General features: G+C 51.1%; 1 protein-coding gene across 1 annotated transcript; it reads left to right on the forward strand.

The window, feature by feature from the left end:
• Positions 1–1,020: 1,020 nt before the first annotated feature.
• LOC123096469 (NADPH-dependent aldehyde reductase-like protein, chloroplastic) lies at positions 1,021–2,202 on the forward strand. Its single transcript, XM_044518215.1, has one exon. It carries the CDS (start codon positions 1,118–1,120, stop codon positions 1,895–1,897), a length of 780 nt encoding a protein of 259 aa, XP_044374150.1. The 5' UTR covers positions 1,021–1,117; the 3' UTR covers positions 1,898–2,202.
• The last annotated feature ends 21,020 nt before the right edge of the window (positions 2,203–23,222 follow it).

Here is a 23,222-nt window from a genome sequence, read left to right on the forward strand (position 1 = left end):
GAGATGCAGACTGTATGATACAGGAGTTGGACGCCCACCTGAACGACCAATTGTTGGATCCAACAGAACATCGACGCGCAGAAATTAAGGATGGGAAGAAAACAAGGGAGCTGGGTTGTACGAGCAACCAAAGGAACATCGCTCCTGATGGGATACATGAATACCAAGTAGGACTGATGACAATGGAATCCAAGCAGTTTGAGCGGAGCAAATGGGAACCGCCTAAAGAAGGGTGGTGGAAACTGAATACAGATGCTTCCTTTCTAATTAAAACGGGTGATACAACGGCTGGCTCCATCATCAGAACACACCAAGGTGTGGTGGCTTTGGCTTGTGGTCAACGCCTGCAGGCATGTAAGGGCCCGGGAGAAGCAGAATTATCAGCTGTTTTATACGGGCTCTCTACCCTGAGTAGGTACTATAGGGGGCTGGTGTGCGTGGAATCAGACTGTGCATCAATCATCACAACCCTGAACAATAGGGCGACAAACCACTCGGCGCTTTTTCCCCTAGTTACAGATATCTGGCACCTCGGGGAGTTGTTCAAGGAGGTGTCGTTCAGGGCCACGAGAAGATCCAGCAACAAGATGGCGCACGAGCTCGCTGCTCTTGGGAGGAAACAAGGAGACTGCTTGCTAGGAGACGTAATTGTTCTACTTCCTTGTTCGTTGTATAAATTGTGGCTGGGTTGATCCAAAAAAAAAAGAACAGGGTTGTGGAGCTCTATGGTTGTTACCTAGCCGCCACCACAAACGATCGAGCAGCAGCGAAGCTGCCGTACGTCATCAAATGTGTCATCGAAAAGAATAAGGTTAGAAAGATCTGGTGGGTGGTCGTGTTCAAGTGTTTCACCACCTGGAATTTTGAGAGCCTCGTGGTCATGATCAGTATCAGTCCATACGTCACTCTGTACGCCATTGTGTACGTCGGACTGCTGTACGTCGGACTACTTCCCATGCCTATATAACGCATCGCCGTTTTACAGCAACGGGGCAAATTAACCTGGTGCACAAACAAGAAACAACTACAGAGCAGACACGTAAAGTGAGCAAGAAAATCGTGAGCTAAGTCACTCGCGCCACGTACCGAGCCAGCAGTCCGCTTGGGTTTTGTTGCCATGGCAGCAAGCGCGGCGCCGCTCCCGCTCGACGGCCGCGTCGCGCTCGTCACGGGCGGCTCGCGCGGCATCGGCCGGGAGGTGTCCTCCCACCTGGCCGCCCTCGGCGCGCGCGTCCTGATCAACTACGCGTCGGACTCGGCCAGCGCCTCCGCGCTCGCCGCGGAGCTCAACTCGCGCGGCCTCGGCGGCCTCCGCGCCGCGGCGGCCCAGGCCGACGTGTCCGACCCGGCCGCCGTGCGCGCGCTCTTCGACCGCGCCGAGGAGGCCTTCGGCTCCCCGCCGCACATCGTGGTCGCCTGCGCCGGCCTGCTCAACCCCAAGTACCCCGCGCTAGCCGACACCACCGTGGAGGACTTCGACGCCATGTTCGCGGTGAACGTGCGCGGGACGTTCCTGGTGTGCCGCGAGGCTGCCAATCGCGTGCCGGCCGGCGGCGGCGGCCGCATCGTGACCTTCTCGTCGTCCATCATGGGCACGCTCCTGCCGGGCTACGCGGCGTACACGGCGACCAACGGCGCCGTGGAGGCCATGACCAGGATCCTGGCCAAGGAGGTGGCGGCCAAGGGGATCACGGCCAACGTGGTGGCCCCGGGGCCCGTGCGCACGGAGCTGTTCCTCGCCGGGAAGGACGAGGCGTTCCTCAAGAGGGTGGAGGCACAGTCCATGGGGCGCATCGCCGAGACGACGGACGTGGCGCCGGTGGTGGCGTTCCTGGCCAGCGACGCCGCCGCGTGGGTGAACGGTCAGGTCATCAGGGTCAATGGCGGGTTCGCGTGAGCTACTAAAATTTAGTTTGTTTTTTCTAGAGAGAAATTTAGTTTGGGGTATGCTAGTTAATTTTTGTTTTTGAGTCACGTTTGAGGTATGTATTTTTTTTTCTCTCTCTGTTTGTGTAGGCTTCGGTTGTGTTCTGTCTTTTTCTTATGGTGGTTTTGGGATCGTTGTTTCGGCCTGGGTTTGCTATGTTTTTTTCTGACGGGTAAACAACTTTATTTCTCAAATAATAGAAAGATCATTTACAATGAGATGAGAAATAAAGTCCGGGGTGGAACTCTCCCAAACCTCAGAAGCTCTAATGCTAAGAGTGTTTTGCAATACTATCAGCTACACTGTTGGCTTTCCGGAAACAATGAACCACATCGGCCTTTGATAGTTCCTTCCCAAGAGATTTACTTTCAGAAATGATTGCTGTTTCTGGGCCTAGATACTCATGTTGGTTTGTTGCCTCAATAGTGTTCATACTATCGGATTCAACTATTACTGAATTGCATCCAATTTTTGCAGCCAAATAGAATCCATTACGGATCGCTGCTATCTCTGCCGCTTCTGCATTCTGTACATGTGGTATGAACCATGAAGCTGCAGCTATGAACCCGTCCTGATCATCTCGAGCTACTGCTCCTGTAGCTCCTTTCATAGTTTCCCCACAGAATGTAGCATCTACATTAATTTTAACACTCCCCCTGGTTGGTTTTCTCCACATGTGATCGCGCTACCTTTGCGGTCGATTAGGAGTAGATGCGCGCACAAAGTTTGTTGCTAAAACTTTGATAGAAACTGTAGTACAGTCAGGTGGCCTTACAGGTTCTCCCTTAACAAGCTGACGCCTCTGCCACCAAATATACCAGCTCGCCACTGCTACTAGCTCTGCCATTGGAATCTCGCCTATCAATGTTTGCTGTCCCATCAGAGTATCCATGGTGATAGCACCAGATCGATCTTCCAGGACTGATCTTTGTATCTCTCGTTTCACCCCAAGTTCAGTCCATATATCCAATGCTCGCTTACATGTAAATAGGCAATGTTGCGAGTCCTCAAAACCAATGCGGCAAACAGGGCACTGTGCGGAAGTTTGGATATGTCTATCTGCTAGTGTACCTCGACACGGTAAAGCCCCTCGAAGCACTTTTTTTAGAACGAAGACGCACGAAACGTCCGGCTTTAAATTAATAAAGCCCACCGACAGGCAGCATCCAACGGAGTACATTACAGGAATAACCAGCGAAAGGATAAAACTGGCCACAGCCCAAAGTACTAAACATGCAACTGGCCTCCGCCTGGAAAGAAAGTGAAGAAACAGTGGCTCAACAGGCAGCCAGACATAAAAAACGCCAAAATAGCTCCAAGAGCAGCAATTTAGGTACGGGCTTCCACCTGGATCATGCGGATCCGCTCCATGGCTTCCATCATCCGATCTGCATCACGCTGTTTCCCCAACGGAGTCCATGTCTGTAGGAACACATGGCATTTGAAAATAATGTCAGCAGGATGGTTAGGAAACTTGTGTTCGATAGTCATCTTATTGCGGATGGTCCAAAGAGACCAGCACAGCGCCCCTACGCAGCGCCACAACACGCGTCCGAAACTACCCCGCTGCGCAAGAAGGATTGTCGGTGTCAAAACCGGCGGATCTCGGGTAGGGGGTCCCAAACTGTGCGTCTAGGCGGATGGTAACAGGAGACGAGGGACACGATGTTTTTACCCAGGTTCGGGCCCTCTTGATGGAGGTAAAACCCTACGTCCTGCTTGATTAATATTGATGATGTGGGTTACAAGAGTAGATCTACCACGAGATCAAGGAGGCTAAACCCTAGAAGCTAGCCTATGGTATGATTGTTGTTCGTCCTATGGACTAAAGCCATCCGGTTTATATAGACACCGGAGAGGGCTAGGGTTACACAGAGTCGGTTACAAAGGTAGGAGATCTACATATCCGTATCGCCAAGCTTGCCTTCCACGCCAAGGAAACTCCCATCCGGACACAGGACGAAGTCTTCAATCTTGTATCTTCATAGTCTTGGAGTCCAGCCGATGATGATAGTTCGACTATCCGGACACCCCCTAGTCTGGAACTCCCTCAGTAGCCCCTGAACCAGGCTTCAATGACGACGAGTCCGGCGCGCATATTGTCTTCGGCATTGCAAGGCGGGTTCCTCCTCCGAATAATTTATAGAAGATTGTGAACACCAGGATAGTGTCCGGCTCTGCAAAATAAATTCCACATACAACCGTAGAGAGAATAATATTACACAAGTTCAATCTGCTGACGTATTTTGTGGCGTAACGTCACACCACTACCAAGCCTTCAAATTGTTTTTATTGTTCCATCTCAGCGCGTTTAGCGAGGCGGTTTCCTTGGCACATCTTGTCGAAGCAGAGATCGTGTTCCCCTTATTCCGGGATTCCCATCAATACGGACGTGGGTAACCCAACCGCGCCATCAATCGCGACGCTTGGGGGATAAGCGAGTTTTACCAGGCCGGTGGGGACGCATGTTTCTGTCCGCCCATATAAGGGGATAAAGATCCAACCCTTTTACCTACGCCTTCTTCCTCCTTGGCTTATCCATCTCTGCGAACTCGAGCTCTAGCGCCCAAGCCCGCACATCTCACCTCAACCTTCTCTAAATATGTCCGGAGCGGGAGGCAAGTGGATGGCCTCCTCCGTCACGGAGGGGCATATCCAGAAGCTGCGCAGCGCCGGATACCTGTCCAGCGACATCGCGCATCGGCTCCCCGAAGAGGGAGAGCTCATCCCCACCCCTAGGCCCCATGAGAGGGTAGTATTCCTTCCCCATTTCCTCCGCGGACTAGGCTTCCCACTTCATCCCTTTGTCCGGGGGCTCATGTTCTATTACGGCCTAGATTTCCATGATCTGGCCCCGAATTTTATTCTCAACGTCTCGGTGTTTATCGTCGTGTGCGAGGCCTTCCTCTGCATCCAGCCCCACTTCGGCTTGTGGCTCAAGACCTTCAGTGTCAAGCCGAAGGTTGTGAAGGGCAGCCAAGCGGAGTGCGGAGGCGCCATGGTGGGCAGGATGTCCCACGTTACGTGGCTGGAGGGCACCTTTGTGGAAACCATCAAGGGGTGGCAATCGGGATGGTTCTACATCACCGAGCCGCGTGATCCCGAATGGGCAGCAGCCCCCGAATTCAGATCTGGCATCCCCACACGGCTCACCTCCTGGAAAGAGAGTGGCCGGATTTGGGGCGATTCGGAGGAGCTGACCGGACTCCAAGCCTGCGTCCAAAAGCTGGTGGACAAGAAGCTTAAGCTTGTCAACGTAGTCTAGGTCATGCTCATCCGCCAGATTCTCCCGTGCCAACGACGGGGCTTCAATATGTGGGAGTTCGATCCGGCGCAGCACCAGACTTTGAATGGGCTCTTCGACGCTACGTATGAAGAGGTCTGGAAGGTGCTGTTCAAGGGCGCCGAGGCTCCCGCATCCGCTACCGAAGATCGCGGATTCAGCTCGCAGCGTCCGGCTGACGAGGTAAGTGATATTGTCCTTTACGGGACGCTTGTTATTCATAGTTTAATTCTATGCGGGATCTAAACTCCCTTTCCTTTGATAGGGCTGGCTGAAGAAGGCCGCACAGGCTATCTGTCCGGCCCCATTGCCAGAGGACCCAGCTGACGCCCGCCTAACGGGGCTGCTGGCTCCGGCACCCCACGTGGTGATGGAGAAGAAGGCCAAGAAGAAGGCCACGAGGACTCGGAAGAGTTCCCGTTTTCAGGTGCTATCGGACGATGAATCCGAGGCCGACTCCTCCCACCAAGGCGAGGAGGAGAAGAAGAAAACCTCTCCCCTGGCGGGGGGAGGGAAGAAAAGGAAGGCCTCCCCAACAAGGGAGGCCGAAGGGTCCAAGAGGGGAAAAACTCTTCCCCCGGACTGTTCCGCCAACGCCAGTGACGACGACGAGGACTGGCCTCCAAGGGCCAAGCCCGTGGCGAGATCGTAAGTATCCGAACTCCCGAATAACTTCAAGGTTTTCGTTTTCCGTCACATTATGTCTTTCTAATGCCGCATACAACCCTGCAGTCCGCCTAAGGATGATGTCCACACTTCTTCGAGCGGGTCCTTAAGGGCGTCGGATATGGATTCTCTTCCGACTGCCTCCACCCCCCGTGATGCGGACGATGCCGAGGTGGGATCCCAGGAAGGGACCCACCAGGAGGAGAGGGCCCCAGAGGTGTCGCAGGACAACCTCCCGGACTTTGCACCGGACTCAGCCCCGGAACCCATAGTGGCTCCGGAGTCCGCCGGGCGACCCCTTCGGAAGAAGGGCAAGACCGCGACACCGGCTGCCTCCGTCCAACCGGAGGTGCCGGATAATTTGCTGGAGGCGCTCAACGGCGCCTCCATCGAAGAGGAACACCGCATTGTTATGAGTGCGGTGATTCAGAAGGTTCAGCTCGCCAAGAGTGGGCTGACCGAAGCCTGCAGCAGCCTTCTAACAGGCTTTGAGGTAAGAATTTAAATATATGTAAAATGGTATCACATAGATAGTAGCCCCTGATGCTCGGTTCGGTGTTCGGAAAGAAAAGCCGGACTGAGGATCTTTAGAAAGATAAACGCAGGAGTCATGAAAATATGTCAATATGGGATTGCAGGCTGTGCTGCTGACCTCTGCCGCACTGACTGCGGAGGTCGAAACTTTGAAGGAAAACCTCGAGCGGTCCGAGAACGAGCTCGGCCATGCCAAGAAGCAGCTCGAGGAAAAAGAAGGTGAGTAATACCTTATGAAAAGTGTACCTTACAGAAAAGGATTTTGGTTGCAAGAAAAATTACAAGGATAACTGGGGTATTGCAGGGGCCACTGACGAGGTGGCGACCCTGAAGGAGGCGGTGGCCGCGGCCGAACGCAATGCGGCTGCGGAGTGCACCGAGCGAGAGAAACAGGAGGCGCGGGTGGCGGAGGTACAGCAAGAGCTCCAAGATCTCGTGAAGAAACACGAGAGCCTGGAGCGTGACTCGAAGACTCGAGAGTCTGAGCTTGCAATGGCTCTTGAGAGTGCCAAAGCCGCTAAGGCCGAAGCCTACAAGGCCCTCCAGGAGATAGAGGCGGTGAAGAAAATAGCAGCGGGTAAGGCATTTTTCATGCAAAGTAAGCATGTGAGTGTTAATTACCTGTTTCTTACCCGAATTCGGAGCTCTCCAGGGGCGTTCGCAGATCTTCCCCGCAGCGTGTCCGATGCTGCCGCATTCTACCGGGCCGAGGAGGGGAGCTCGACGGAGAAGGTCTTCTGGTCTCAGTATGCTGAGGCCGGACATCCGGTGCCCCTTAGCGACCAGCTAAAGCAGCTGGTCGAGCTCCACAAGGCGGCCGAACAGGCCATGAAGGGCCTCATAGTTCGGCTGTGGCCTAAGGAGGCTATGCCTGGGAGCTACTTCGGCCTGGTGCGGCGGCTGGTGGACGCGTGCCCATGGGTTGAAGTTATCAAGCACTCCACCTGTATCGAGGGTGCGCGTCGGGCCCTTGCCCGCGCAAAGGTGCACAGGGGCAATATGGATGCCCAGAAGCTTGTGACAGACCCCCCACCAGAGGGCAAGGAGCATCGCACGCCCGAGATGTATTATAGGAGTGTGTTGAAGGGCGCCCGCACTATTGCGGGTGAGTGCTCCAAAGATGTAATATTTGAGTAGACTCGCATTTTGTTATCATGTGCGCTGAAAACTTGGTTCATATGCGCTAAGCAACGCTTGTTAATTTAAAATATTACCTTCTGTGCGGCTGTTTATCAAATCTGAGAGATGGCAAGTCGTCGGCTTCAGCCCCCATGCCACGAGTGCTGGGGTGTTCGGGATAAACTCGAGCGCTCTTGTTCCCATTTTTGGGTCCATCTAGGGAGGCGCTCAACACAACGAACAAGGCAACCGGACTTATAATGCTTTAACACTCTCACTTAGCCATAGAATTCTATAATTTTAAATTTCGGCGAAGCCCCTAGTTTTCGGAAGGCCGAATTTGGGGCGCTATCCACTCCTTGGCCGAACAGAATCCGGTTCCTCGCTCGAAGCGGCATAAGTCTTTAGGGACTCGCAAAGAACCTCTCGAACAGCGACCAGCTCTCGCCTCATCATGACGGTCAGTTTTAGCTTTCTCCACTAAGGCGTTAACCCAGCTCAACTGGGGCGCAATCGCAGTGGTTCTCCCAGTGCTACCTTAGCCGATAAAACGGAACGTAAGGTACCAAAACATGGGAGCCGGGCAAACCCAACTATTGACCCAAGAACATGATTCGGAGCCGATGCATATAATGCTATAAGTTCGAGGTCTCGCACTTGTGAAAGTGTTCGGACTTATCACACCATAATGCGGGAAACATAAGCCCCTGGTATATTTAGCCGTACCAAAACGTACGGATGCAACATGTCATAGATGAAAATATGTGTAAGAAAGAAATGCAGTTAGAAGCAAAAATGTGTTGCATTGCTTTAGTCAATAAAAACTGCTGTAAGTGCAGGACGAGACAAGTGGTGCGGTAAGCAAGGGATGAGACTGTTTAACATGTCCCCCTCCAGGGGTAGGCTACGGAATAATGCATAAAACAGATTTAATGCTCATAATGGAGACCACCTGGATTTTCGTTGTAGCCTTTCTCCTTCCCTGGCTGTTGTATCGTGGGTTCGGCATGTCTGCTGCTGGACAGGGCCTCTGACGAACGGAGTCCTGTGGGTAAAAAATAAAAGGAAAAGAAAAAGAAACGACACACTTAAGAGCCCCTGGTGCGGTTGAGCCGCAGTTTGGGCTTATCGTGGTCGAGCCCCTTGCCCCATGTCCATGGTATCTTCAGAGCGTAATGGAGTACGCGAAGGGTCTGTCTTAATGTTTTACAGGGGCTGGGGTTGGGGCCGCACTGCTACGCGTGCTCGGAACGCGCCAGGTGGTCGTGTTGTAGGTTACACCGGGCACGCTTAGCTGTGTCCGGCCGCTTAGTAGCTGGACTCGAGAATTGCCTTAAAAGGCTGCTTTGTACTTCTGCCGCGAGAGCCGCTGTATGTTCCTCCGTTCGGAGGGAGCGTTCAGTGTTTCCGTTGACCGTGATGACTCCTGTAGGGCCTGGCATCTTGAGCTTGAGGTATGCGTAGTGCGGGACCGCGTTGAACTTTGCGAACGCGGTACGTCCGAGCAAGTCATGATAGCCGCTGCGGAACGGGACTATGTCAAAGATTAACTCCTCGCTTAGGAAGTTATCCGGGGATCCGAAGACCACTTCCAGTGTAACTAAGCCTGTACAATTGGCTTCTACACCTGGTATGACGCCTTTAAAGGTCGTCTTGGTAGGTTTAATCCTTGAGGGGTCTATGCCCATTTTGCGCACCGTGTCCTGATAAAGCAGGTTTAGGCTGCTACCGCCGTCCATCAGGACTCTAGTGAGATAAAATCCATCGACGATTGGGTCTAGAACCAATGCGGCGAACCCACCATGGCGAATGCTAGTGGGGTGGTCCCTTCGGTCAAAGGTGATCGGGCAAGAGGACCATGGATTGAACTTCGGGGCAACTGGCTCCATCGCGTATACATCCCTGAGTGCACGCTTCCGCTCCCTTTTGGGTATGTGCGTGGCATATATCATGTTCACCGTCCGCACCTGTGGGGGGAAACCCTTCTGTCCTCTATTGTTCGGCGGTCGGGTCTCTTCCTCGTCGTCGCTGTGTAGCCCCTTGTCGCTGTTTTTGGCAATTAACTTGCCTGCCTGCTTGAACACCCAACAGTCCCTATTGGTGTGGTTAGCTGGCTTTTCAGGGGTGCCATGTATCTGGCACAAGCGGTCGAGAATTCGGTCCAAATTGGACGGACCTTGAGTTGTTCTTTTGAATGGCTTTTTCCGTTGACCAGGTTTAGAGCCTCTAAATCCGGCATTGACTGCCGTATGCTCACTATTATCGGCGTTAATGCGGCATTTGTTTTTGTAGCGACGCGACCTGCCACTACGGTCCTTGATATCCGGACTGCCAGAATTTTTGTTGAGGTTGTTGCTGCGTGCTAGCCAGCTGTCCTCCCAACTCCCGATTGACTCTGCTGGCAAGCTGTTAAGCCAGTGCCAGGCTGGTCCTTTAAGTTTGAGTGAGAGATATTTGATGGCGTGGAGATCGTCTCCGCGGGCCATGAGGATGTGGAGGAGATAGTCCTCGATCCAGACCGCGGGGTCTGTTGTGCCATCATAGGATTCAATATTGACGGGTTTAAACCCTTCTGGGATTTGATGATCCATTACCTCATCTGTGAAGCACAGTGGGTGTGCGGCGCCTCTGTACTGGGTAATATCGCGATGGAGCTCAAAAGAGCTTTGTCTGTTGTGTTCGGCCCGGCCGGACTGTTGGGGAACGTTGGGAAAAATTAAAAAAATTCCTACGGTTTCACCAAGATCCATCTATGAGTTCATCTAAGCAACGAGTTAAGGGAGTGAGTTTGCATCTACATACCACTTGTAGATCGCGTACGGAAGCGTTCGAGGGAACGGTGATGATGGAGTCGTACTCGCCGTGATTCAGATCACCGATCACCAAGTGCTGAACGGACAGCACCTCCGCGTTCAACACACGTACGGTACGGGCGACGTCTCCTCCTTCTTGATCTAGCAAGGGGAAGGAGAGGTTGAGGAAGAAGGCTCCAGCAGTAGCACGACGGCGTGATGATGGTGGAGAGGCAGTACTCCGACAGGGCTTCGCCAAGCACACAACGGAGGAGGAGAGGTGTTGGGGAGGGGAGGGGCTGCGCCTTGGCTTGGGTGTTCAGCCCTCCCCTCACCCCTCTATTTATAGGGGAAGGGGCAAGGGGGGCCGGCCCCTCTAGATGGGATCTAGAGGGGGGGCGGCGGCCAGGAAGGGGGGACTTGCCCCCCAAGCAAAGGGGGCGCCCCCTCTAGGGTTCCCCCCCCCCAACCCTAGGCGCATGGGCCCAAGGGGGGGCGCCCAGCCCTCCAGGGGCTGGCTCCTGCCCCACGCGGCCCATGTGGACCCCCCGGGAGGGGTGGCCCCTCCCGGTGGACCCCCGAAACCCTTCCGGTGGCCCCGGCACAAAACCGATATGCCCCTGAAACCTTCCGGTGTCCGTATGTCAACTTCCCATATATAAATCTTTACCTCCGGACCATTCCGGAACTCCTCGTGACGTCCGGGATCCCATCCGGGACTCCAAACAACTTTCGGTAATCACATACAAGTCTTCCTAATAACCCTAGCGTCGCCGAACCTTAAGTGTGTAGACCCTACGGGTTCGGGAGACACGCAGACATGACCGAGACGGCTCTTTGGTCAATAACCAACAGCGGGGTCTGGATACCCATGTTGGCTCCCACATGCTCCTCGATGATGTCATCGGATGAACCACGATGTCGAGGATTCAAGCAACCCCGTATACTATTCCCTTTGTCAATCGGTATGTTACTTGCCCGAGACTCGATCGTCGGTATCCCAATACCTCGTTAGTCTCGTTACCGGCAAGTCACTTTACTCGTACCGTAATGCATGATCCCGTGACCGAACACTTGGTCACTTTGAGCTCATTATGATGATGCACTACCGAGTGGGCCCAGAGATACCTCTCCGTCATACGGAGTGACAAATCCCAGTCTCGATCCGTGTCAACCCAACAGACACTTTCGGAGATACCTGTAATGCACCTTTATAGTCACCCAGTTACGTTGTGACGTTTGGCACACCCAAAGCACTCCTACGGCATCCGGGAGTTACACGATCTCATGGTCTAAGGAAGAGATACTTGACATTGGAAAAGCACTAGCAAAACAAACTACACGATCTTGTGCTATGCTTAGGATTGGGTCTTGTCCATCACATCATTCTCCTAATGATGTGATCCCGTTGTTAACGACATCTAATGTCCATAGTCAGGAAACCATGACTATCTGTTGACCAACGAGCTAGTCAACTAGAGGCTTACTAGGGACGTATTGTGGTCTATGTATTCACACGTGTATTACGATTTCCGGATAATACAATTATAGCATGAATAAAAGACAATTATCATGAACAAGGAAATATAATAATAATGCTTTTATTATTGCCTCTAGGGCACATTTCCAACAGTCTCCCACTTGCACTAGAGTCAATAATCTAGTTACATTGTGATGAATCGAACACCCATAGAGTTCTGGTGTTGATCATGTTTTGCTCGCGAGAGAGGTTTAGTCAACGGATCTGCGACATTCAGATCCATATGTACTTTGCAAATATCTATGTCTCCATCTTGAACATTTTCACGGATGGAGTTGAAACGACGCTTGATGTGCGTGGTCTTGTTGTGAAACCTGGGCTCCTTGGCAAGGGCAATAGCTCCAGTGTTGTCACAGAAGAGTTTGATCGGCCCCGACGCATTGGGTATGACTCCTAGGTCGGTGATGAACTCCTTCACCCAAATAGCTTCATGTGCTGCCTCCGAGGCTGCCATGTACTCCGCTTCACATGTAGATCCCGCCACGACGCTCTGCTTGCAGCTGCACCAGCTTACTGCTCCACCATTCAACATATACACGTATCCGGTTTGTGACTTAGAGTCATCCAGATCTGTGTCGAAGCTAGCGTCGACGTAACCCTTTACGACGAGCTCTTCATCACCTCCATAAACGAGAAACATGTCCTTTGTCCTTTTCAGGTACTTCAGGATATTCTTGACCGCTGTCCAGTGTTCCTTGCCGAGATTACTTTGGTACCTTCCTACCAAACTTACGGTAAGGTTTACATCAGGTCTGGTACACAGCATGGCATACATAATAGATCCTATGGCTGAAGCATAGGGGATGACACTCATCTCTTCTATATCTTTTGCCGTGGTCGGGCATTGAGCCGAGCTCAATCTCACACCTTGCAATACAGGCAAGAACCCCTTCTTAGACTGATCCATTTTGAACTTCTTCAAAATCTTATCAAGGTATGTGCTTTGTGAAAGACCTATGAGGCGTCTCGATCTATCTCTATAGATCTTGATGCCTAATATATAAGGAGCTTCTCCAAGGTCATTCATTGAAAAACACTTATTCAAGTAGGCCTTAATGCTGTCCAAGAATTCTATATCATTTCCCATCAAAAGTATGTCATCTACATATAATATGAGAAATGCTACAGAGCTCCCACTCACTTTCTTGTAAACGCAGGCTTCTCCATAAGTCTGCATAAACCCAAACGCTTTGATCATCTCATCAAAGCGAATGTTCCAACTCCGAGATGCTTGCACCAGCCCATAAATGGATCGCTGGAGCTTGCATACTTTGTTAGCATTCTTAGGATCGACAAAACCCTCCGGCTGCATCATATACAGCTCTTTCTTAAGATAACCGTTAAGGAATGCCGTTTTGACATCCATCTGCCATATCTCATAATCATAGTATGCGGCAATTGCTAACATGATTCGGACGGACTTAAGCTTCGCTACGGGAGAGAAAGTCTCATCGTAGTCAATCCCTTGAACTTGCCGATAACCCTTAGCGACAAGTCGAGCTTTATAGATGGTGATATTACCAGCCGCGTCTGTCTTCTTCTTAAAGATCCATTTGTTTTCTATCGCTCGCCGATCATCGGGCAAGTCAGTCAAAGTCCATACTTTGTTTTCATACATGGATTCTATCTCGGATTTCATGGCTTCTAGCCATTTGTTGGAATCTAGGCCCGCCATTGCTTCTTCATAGTTCAAAGGTTCACCGTTGTCCAACAACATGATTTCCAGGATAGGGTTGCCGTACCACTCTGGTGCGGAATGTGTCCTTGTGGACCTACGAAGTTAAGTAGCAACTTGATCCAAAGTACCTTGATCATCATCATTATTTTCCTCTTCAGTTGGTGTAGGCATCACAGGAACATTTTCCTGAGCTGCACTACTATCCTGTTCAAGAGGTAGTACTTCATCGAGTTCTACTTTCCTCCCACTTAGTTCTTTTGAGAGAAACTCTTTTTCCAGAAAGGATCCGTTCTTGGCAACAAAGATCTTGCCCTCGGATCTTAAGTAGAAGGTATACCCAATGGTTTCTTTAGGGTATCCTGTGAAGACGCATTTTTCCGACTTGGGTTCGAGCTTTTCAGGTTGAAGTTTCTTGACATAAGCATCGCATCCCCAAACTTTTAGAAACGACAGCTTAGGTTTCTTCCCAAACCATAGTTCATACGGTGTCGTCTCAACGGATTTAGACGGTGCCCTATTCAAAGTGAATGTAGCTGTCTCTAGAGCGTATCCCCAAAATGATAGCGGTAAATCGGTAAGAGACATCATAGATCGCACCATATCCAATAGAGTGCGATTACGACGTTCGGACACACCATTTCGCTGAGGTGTTCCAGGCGGCGTGAGTTGTAAAACGATTCCACATTTTCTTAAGTGTGTACCAAATTCGTGACTTAAATATTCTCCTCCATGATCCGATCGTAAGAATTTTATCTTTCGGTCACGTTGATTCTCTACTTCATTCTGAAATTCCTTGAACTTTTCAAAGGTCTCAGACTTGTGTTTCATCAAGTAGACATACCCATATCTACTCAAGTCATTAGTGAGAGTGAGAACATAACGATATCCTCCGCGAGCCTCAACGCTCATTGGACCGCACACATCGGTATGTATGATTTCCAACAAGTTGGTTGCTCGCTCCATTGTTCCGGAGAATGGGGTCTTGGTCATTTTGCCCATGAGGCATGGTTCGCATGTGTCAAATGATTCATAATCGAGAGACTCTAAAAGTCCATCAGCATGGAGCTTCTTCATGCGCTTGACACCAATGTGACCAAGGCGGCAGTGCCACAAGTATGTGGGACTATCGTTATCAACTTTACATCTTTTGGTATTCACGCTATGAATATGTGTAATATTACGTTCGAGATTCATCAAGAATAAACCATTGACCATCGGGGCATGACCATAAAACATATCTCTCATATAAATAGAACAACCATTATTCTCGGATTAAATGAGTAGCCATCTCGTATTAAACGAGATCCAGATACAATGTTCATGCTCAAACTTGGCACTAAATAACAATTATTGAGGTTTAAAACTATCCGGTAGGTAAATCTAGAGGTAGCGTGCCGACGGCGATCACATCGACCTTGGAACCATTCCCGACGTGCATCGTCACCTCGTCCTTCGCCAGTCTCCGCTTATTCCGCAGCTCCTGCTTTAGTGTTGCCAGCCTTCTTGTCCGCTAAGTATTTGGGGCAATTCCGCTTCCAGTGACCCTTCCCCTTGCAATAAAAGCACTCGGTCTCAGGCTTGGGTCCATTCTTTGACTTCTTCCCGGCAACTGGCTTACCGGGCGCGGCAACATCTTTGCCATCCTTCTTCAAGTTCTTCTTACCCTTGCCCTTCTTGAACTTAGTGGTCTTATTGACCATCAACACTTGATGTTCTTTCTTGATTTCAACCTCTGCTGACTTCAGCATTGAAAATACTTCAGGAATCGTCTTCACCATCCCCTGCATATTGTAGTTCATCACAAAGCTCTTGTAGCTCGGTGGGAGCGACTAAAGGATCCTGTCAATGACCGCCTCATCCGGGAGGTTAATGTCTAGCTGGGACAGGCGGTTGTGCAACCCAGACATTTTGAGTATGTGCTCACTGACCGAACTATTTTCCTCCATCTTACAACTGTAGAACTTGTCGGAGACTTCATATCTCTCGACCCGGGCATGAGCTTGAAAAACTAGTTTCAGCTCCTCGAACATCTCATATGCTCCGTGTTGCTCAAAACGCTTTTGGAGCCCCGGTTCTAAGCTGTAAAGCATGCCGCACTGAATGAGGGAGTAATCATCAGCACGAGACTGCCAAGCATTCATAATGTCTTGGTTCTCTGGGACGGGAGCGTCACCTAGCGGTCCTTCTAGGACATATTGTTTCCTGGCAGCTATGAGGATGATCCTCAGGTTCCGGACCCAGTCCGTATAGTTGTTGCCATCATCTTTCAGCTTGGTTTTCTCTAGGAACGCGTTGAAGTTCATGTTGACATGAGCGTTGGCCATTTGATCTACAAGACATATTTGCAAAAGGTTTTAGACTAAGTTCATGATAATTAAGTTCATCTTATCAAATTATTTAATGAACTCCCACTCAGATTAGACATCCCTCTAGTCATCTAAGTGTTACACGATCTGAGTCGACTAGGCCGTGTCCGATCATCACGTGAGACGGACTAGTCATCATCGGTGAACATCTCCATGTTGATCGTATCTTCCATTCGACTCATGTTCGACCTTTCGGTCTCTTGTGTTCCGAGGCCATGTCTATACATGCTAGGCTCGTCAAGTTAACCCTAAGTGTTCTGCATGTGTAAATCTGTCTTACACCTGTTGTATGTGAACGTAAGGATCTATCACACCCGATCATCACGTGGTGCTTCGAAACGACGAACTTTAGCAACGGTGCACAGTTAGGGGGAACACTTTCTTGAAATTATTATAAGGGATCATCTTATTTACTACCATCGTTCTAAGTAAACAAGATGCATAAACATAATAAACATCACATGCAATTATATATTAGTGATATGATATGGCCAATATCATATAGCTCCTTCGATCTCCATCTTCGGGGCTCCATGATCATCTTCGTCACCGGCATGACACCATGATCTCCATCATCATGATCTCCATCATCGTGTCTTCATGAAGTTGTCACGCCAACGACTACTTCTACTTCTATGGCTAACGCGTTTAGCAATAAAGTAAAGTAATTTACATGGCGTTCTTCAATGACTCGCAGGTCATACAAAAAAATAAAGACAACTCCTATGGCTCCTGCCGGTTGTCATACTCATCGACATGCAAGTCGTGATTCCTATTACAAGAACATGATCTCATACATCACAATATATCATTCATCATTCATCACAACTTGTGGCCATATCACATCACATGACAATTGCTGCAAAAACAAGTTAGACGTCCTCTAATTGTTGTTGCATCTTTTACGTGGCTGCAATTGGGTTCTAGCAAGAACGTTTTCTTACCTACGAATAACCACAACGTGATTTTGTCAACTTCTATTTACCCTTCATAAGGACCCTTTTCATCGAATCTACTTCAACTAAAGTGGGAGAGACGGACACCCGCCAGCCACCTTATGAAACTAGTGCATGTCAGTCGGTGGAACCGGTCTCACGTAAGCGTACGTGTAAGGTTGGTCCGGGCCGCTTCATCCCACAATACCGCTGAAGCAAGATAAGACTAGTAGCGGCAAGTAAGTTGACAAGATCTACGCCCACAACAAAATTGTGTTCTACTTGTGCCATAGAGAACTACGCATAGACCTAGCTCATGATGCCACTGTTGGGGAACGTTGGGGAAAATTAAACTTTTCCTACGGTTTCACCAAGATCCATCTATGAGTTCATCTAAGAAACGAGTCAAGGGAGTGAGTTTGCATCTACATACCACTTGTAGATCGCGTACGGAAGCGTTCGAGGGAACGGTGATGATGGAGTCATACTCGCCGTGATTCAGATCACCGATGACCAAGTGCTAAACGGACAGCACCTCCGCGTTCAACACACGTACGGTACGGGCGACGTCTCCTCCTTCTTGATCCAGCAAGGGGGAAGGAGAGGTTGAGGAAGAAGGCTCCAGCAGCAGCACGACGGCGTGATGATGGTGGAGAGGCAGTACTCCGACAGGGCTTCGCCAAGCACACAACGGAGGAGGAGAGGTGTTGGGGAGGGGAGGGGCTGCGCCTTGGCTTGGGTGTTCAGCCCTCCCCTCACCCCTCTATTCATAGGGGAAGGGGCAAGGGGGGCCGGCCCCTCTAGATGGGATCTAGAGGGGGGCGGCGGCCAGGGAGGGGGGACTTGCCCCCCAAGCAAAGGGGGCGCCCCCTCTAGGGTCCCCCCCAACCCTAGGCGCATGGGCCCATGGGGGGCGCCCAGCCCTCCAGGGGCTGGCTCCTGCCCCACGCGGCCCATGTGGCCCCCCCGGGAGGGGTGGCCCCTCCCGGTGGACCCCCGGAACCCTTCCGGTGGCCCCGGCACAAAACCGATATGCCCCCGAAACCTTCCGGTGTCCGTATGTCAACTTCCCATATATAAATCTTTTCCTCCGGACCATTCCGGAACTCCTCGTGACATCCGGGATCCCATCCGGAACTCCGAACGACTTTCGGTAATCACATACAAGTCTTCCTAATAACCCTAGCATCACCGAACCTTAAGTGTGTAGACCCTACGGGTTCGGGAGACACGCAGACATGACCGAGACGGCTCTCTGGTCAATAACCAACAGCGGGATCTGGATACCCATGTTGGCTCCCACATGCTCCTCGATGATGTCATCGGATGAACCACGATGTCGAGGATTCCAGCAACCCCGTATACTATTCCCTTTGTCAATCGGTATGTTACTTGCCCGAGACTCAATCGTCGGTATCCCAATACCTCGTTAGTCTCGTTACCGGCAAGTCACTTTACTCATACCGTAATGCATGATCCCGTGACCAAACACTTGGTCACTTTGAGCTCATTATGATGATGCACTACCGAGTGGGCCCAGTGATACCTCTCCGTCATACGGAGTGACAAATCCCAGTCTCGATCCGTGTCAACCCAACAGACACTTTCGGAGATACCTGTAATGCACCTTTATAGTCACCTAGTTACGTTGTGACGTTTGGCACACCCAAAGCACTCCTACGGCATCCGGGAGTTACACGATCTCATGGTCTAAGGAAGAGATACTTGACATTGGAAAAGCACTAGCAAAACGAACTACACAATCTTGTGCTATGCTTAGGATTGGGTCTTGTCCATCACATCATTCTCCTAATGATGTGATCCCATTGTCAACGACATCTAATGTCCATAGTCAGGAAACCATGACTATCTGTTGACCAACGAGCTAGTCAACTAGAGGCTTACTAGGGACGTATTGTGGTCTTTGTATTCACACGTGTATTACGATTTCCAGATAATACAATTATAGCATGAATAAAAGACAATTATCATGAACAAGGAAATATAATAATAATGCTTTTATTATTGCCTCCAGGGCATATTTCCAACACGGACTTACTGTGTCCGGGGTGACGGTGATCGTCACGTATCGTGGGGCGCCCACGTGATCCATAGATCGATCTTGATTGTCTTGCCTTATCCTCCAATATGTCGCGCAGGTCCAGAGTGTTCCCCTATGGCCTTGTGCTTTTCGAGCGATGCCGGGGTACGGGTCTAGTGAAGAGCCTTGAGGCCTCTCTGTCGCGACCACGGGGTGGTCGATCAGCCGTATTGTCTCCTGGTGAAGCGGGATCATATGCCTCCACCTCTAATCGGGGGAGCAGCTTACGTTTGGGGTAGCTTTTGGAGGGGCGTTCGAGTTCATGCTCTTTGGCCGCGAGGACTTCGGTCCATCTGTCGGCTAGCAGATCTTGATCAGCTCTAAGCTGCTGCTGCTTTTTCTTGAGGCTGTTTGCCGTGGCCATAAGCATGCGTTTGAAATGCTCCTGTTCGACGGGATCCTCAGGTACGACGAATTCGTCGTCGTCGAGGCCACCCTCGTCTCCGGAGGGAGGCATATAGTCCTCTACCTCTTCTTCAGCCGCTCTCTCATGAGGGCTGGCGTCCCCCTCCTCCTGTGCTGGATCTTGCTGGAGTGGGTTGTCTTCGGCGCTATCCGGTGTATTATTGTCTCCGGTGCCGGAATCCTCATTCTTGCTATGGCGGGATTTAGAGCGGTGCCGCTGACGCCGGCGCTTGGGTTGTTTCTTGGAGGGGTCATCCTCTGCTATTCCTTCGCCGTTCCCATCCTTTGGGATATCCACCATGTATATGTCATATGAAGAGGTGGCTTTCCAGTGCCCGATGGGCGCTGGTTCTTGGTCGTTCCGGCATCGTCGTCCATACCGTCGATGTCCTCAGAGTCGTAATCTAGCATGTCGGTTAGATCGTCGACAGTGGCTACCAAGTGGGTGGTGCGTGGGCTCTGAATTTCTTCGTCGTCCGCATCCCAACCGTCCTGGCCGCAGTCCGGCCAGGCCTCTCCTGATAACGAGAGCTACTTTAGCGAACTCAAGGTTGAAAGTCGAATTGGGATTCCAGGTCTGCTCAAAAGCCTTATGGACGGCACTCCAAGCAAAACGGGCAAGATGGCACTTGAAAAAGATGTGGTTGGCATCTTCATGCAGTCCACAAAGCGTGCAAGAGCCATCCGAGGGGCCATGTCTAATGGCAATGTTGTTAGAGGAAGGGAGGCGATCACGGAAGAATTGCCAAAGAAACACTTTGATCTTCAGAGGAATGGACGCTTTCCATAGCCCCCTAGCTATGTCGAGCGTCGGTCCCTCGGTCAACTTATTATAGAGAGATTGGACCGAGAACTTCCCTGAGCTCGTGAGAGACCATGTGACCGTGTCTTCCTCAAGGAGGAGAGCAAAGCCCTGCAGCGTAGCTAGGAGCCCGTCCCAGCTAGCTCGTTCGTGGGTGAGGAGTGGCCTTTTGAAAGAAATGGCGGGGGGGTTGGATCTAAGCGCTTCGGCCACCAAAATGTCGACGTTAGTGGCCAGTTGGTAAATGTCAAAGTGACTCTGCCACAGAGGTTCCGTCCCTAGCCAGATGTCGAGCCAGAACCGCGTGGATTTCCTGTTCTTAACATAGAACTTGGCCCCTAACGAGAAGGCAGGCTTAACAGCCTGGATTCCATTCCAGAAAGGCGATCCCTTCGCCTTTGAGGTAAGGGAATTGCCATCGGGAAAATATTTGGCACGGAGGATATGAGCCCAAAGCCCTTGTTCATTCTGGGAGAGCTTCCAGATCCACTTGACGAGAAGCGCCACATTCATAAGTTTGGAGTTGAGGATCCCAAGGCCACCGTATTTCTTGGGACGGCAAAGCGCTGCCCACTTGATTAAGTGATATTTCTTCTTTTTCCCAGTTCCTTCCCAAAAGAACTTGGACCCGGGGGTGTCGAACTTGGCGTGGACGCCGTCGGCCAGCAGGAACATGCCCATAGTAAACAAGGGCGGGGAAGACAGGCTGGAGTTGGTCAGAATCAACCTGGCCGTAGAGGATAAGAACCTGCCGCGCCAGGGGCTAACCCCGTTCGCCGCCTTGCCATATAAGGGTTCCCATTCGAGGATCGAGATGTGTTTGTCCGAAATGGGAAGACCTAGGTACTTAAATGGGAAACTCCCTAGTTTGCAATTAAGTAAATTGGCAATGCGGATGGCCAGGTGATTGTCCATCCCTATGGCAATCACCTCACTCTTAGCGAAGTTAATCTTCAGGCCGGATATGATCTCGAAAGCGAGAAGGATGAGCTTGATCGAGGCTACACTATGGTCGTCGGGCTCGAAGAGAAGCAAGGTGTCGTCCGCGTATTGGAGGTGAGAGATCCCTCCGGGGCATAGATGTGGGACCACACCTCGAATGTGACCAGCGGTCTTGGCCTTGTTCACCATGGCCGAGAGAGCATCGGCAACAAAGTTGAAGATCAAAGGCGAGGAGGGATCTCCTTGTCTGAGTCCACGTTTGTTGCGAAAGAAGTTCCCCACTTCTCCGTTAATCGACACCGCTGTCTGGCCCCCCGAAACTAGATGCATAATGCGATGAATGAAACCCGACTCGAATCCCTTCCGAGTGAGTACCTCACGAATGAACTCCCAGTTCACTCGATCATAGGCTTTCTCGAAATAGAGCTTAAAAAGCACGGCCGGATGACGTGTGCGCTTAAGCTCGTGTACGATCTCTTGCAAAACCACCGGGCCTTCCAGGATGTTATGGCCTTTGAGGAAGCCGGACTGGCTACGGTCAATCACACGCTGAGCTACCGGGGCAAGACGCGAGGTGTATGCCTTGGAGCATAACTTGAAAGGCACGTTAATAAGAGTAATCGGGCGGTATTGCTTAGTCGAATCGCCCCCCTTCACTTTAGGAATGAGACTGATGACACCGTAGTTGAGGCGCGAGATGTCGACCGTGCCCAGCGCAAAACCATTGATAATATCATAAAAAATATCCTTGAGCGCCGGCCAAAACCGTTGAAAGAAGATCACCGGCCAGCCATCTGGCCCAGGCGCGGTATCGATCTTCATTGAGCCTAGCGCATCGTCGATCTCCTGAGTGGAGAAGGACAAGGCAAGGCCATTGTTTTCAGCTTGTGACACCCGTGATTCTTCCCCCCAGAAGTCATCACGCAGACGCAAAACCTTCCCTTCTGCCGTTCCCAGGAGGGTAAGGAAGAAATCGTAAATATGCCTCGAGATATCGGCCTGGCTAACCAAAACCCCCTGGTCCGATTGCAGTCTCAGGATCATACATTTCCTTTTACGGCCATTGGCAAAGGCGTGGAAGTAACCTGTGTTAGCATCCCCCTTGGTGACTCACTTGACGCTGCCCCTACGTCGCCAGTATTCCTCCTCTTCCATGAGGATGGCCAGGACTTGGTTTTCAAGGGCGTAACGGCAAGCCCATTCTGCCTCCAAAAAGGGTCTAGAGTATGCCTGAACATCGAGAGCTTTGATTTCCTCGATAAGAGCTTCCCTAGCTCGCTTGGCATCGCTACCATGGTTTGTGCCCCACCCACGAAGGAAGCCACGCAGGGCCCCGGCTGCCGAAATCCAAGCGTCAAGGGGGGCCCTGGAACGGCCACCCGCAGTCCTGGCAAGCTCCCAACGAGCGAGGAGCAAAGGGATGAACCCCTCTACCTCAAACCACCCTGGTTCGAAGTAAAAACGTTTGCTACGCTTGATCCTATCTTCCCCAGAAGCCAGAATCAGCGGCACGTGGTCAGAGCCGATGCGAGTTTCAGTGACCAAGGTACACATGGGAAAGATCATCTCCCAGTCGGCCGAAACGAACACACGGTCGAGGACACTACGGACCGGGTTGAGTTGTTTATTGGTCCAAGTATATCTGGCCCCAGTCCTAGCGAGTTCCCGTAGGGCGCAGGCCGCAATGGCGTTGTTGAAAAGGGAGATCCTAGACCAGTCGATGTTGCAATTATTTTTGTCTGCGCTCGAACGAATAAGGTTAAAATCACCCCAAGAACAATGGGGATGTTAGCAGCTTGCTTGGCCCCAACCAAGACTTGGATTTCGCTCAGGAAATCAGCCGAGCGAGAGTGATCGGCTGGGCCGTAGACACACACAATCGCCCAGGAGGCGAGCGAGATTCTATGTTTAATCGTAACAGAGATGAAAAACGAGCCCACGTCCCAAGTTACAATATCACAAACATCAGAATTACAACCCAAGAGAAGACCACCCGAATGGCTAGCGGAAGGGACCCAACCCCACACGAAATGATGAAGAGGATCATAGGCCGCAAGGTCACGATAAGTAAAGTCTGCCTTGATAGTTTCTTGAAGAGCCACGACATCGATACTTTGGCGAGCAATATACTC

Source organism: Triticum aestivum, chromosome 1B (assembly GCF_018294505.1).
Source record: "Triticum aestivum cultivar Chinese Spring chromosome 1B, IWGSC CS RefSeq v2.1, whole genome shotgun sequence".
Lineage (NCBI taxonomy): Eukaryota > Viridiplantae > Streptophyta > Magnoliopsida > Poales > Poaceae > Triticum > Triticum aestivum.

Coding starts and splice junctions, on each gene's coding strand:
- LOC123096469 (XM_044518215.1), top strand. CDS start 1,118: ATGGCAGCAAGCGCGGCGCCGCTCCCGCTCGACGGCCGCGTCGCGCTC.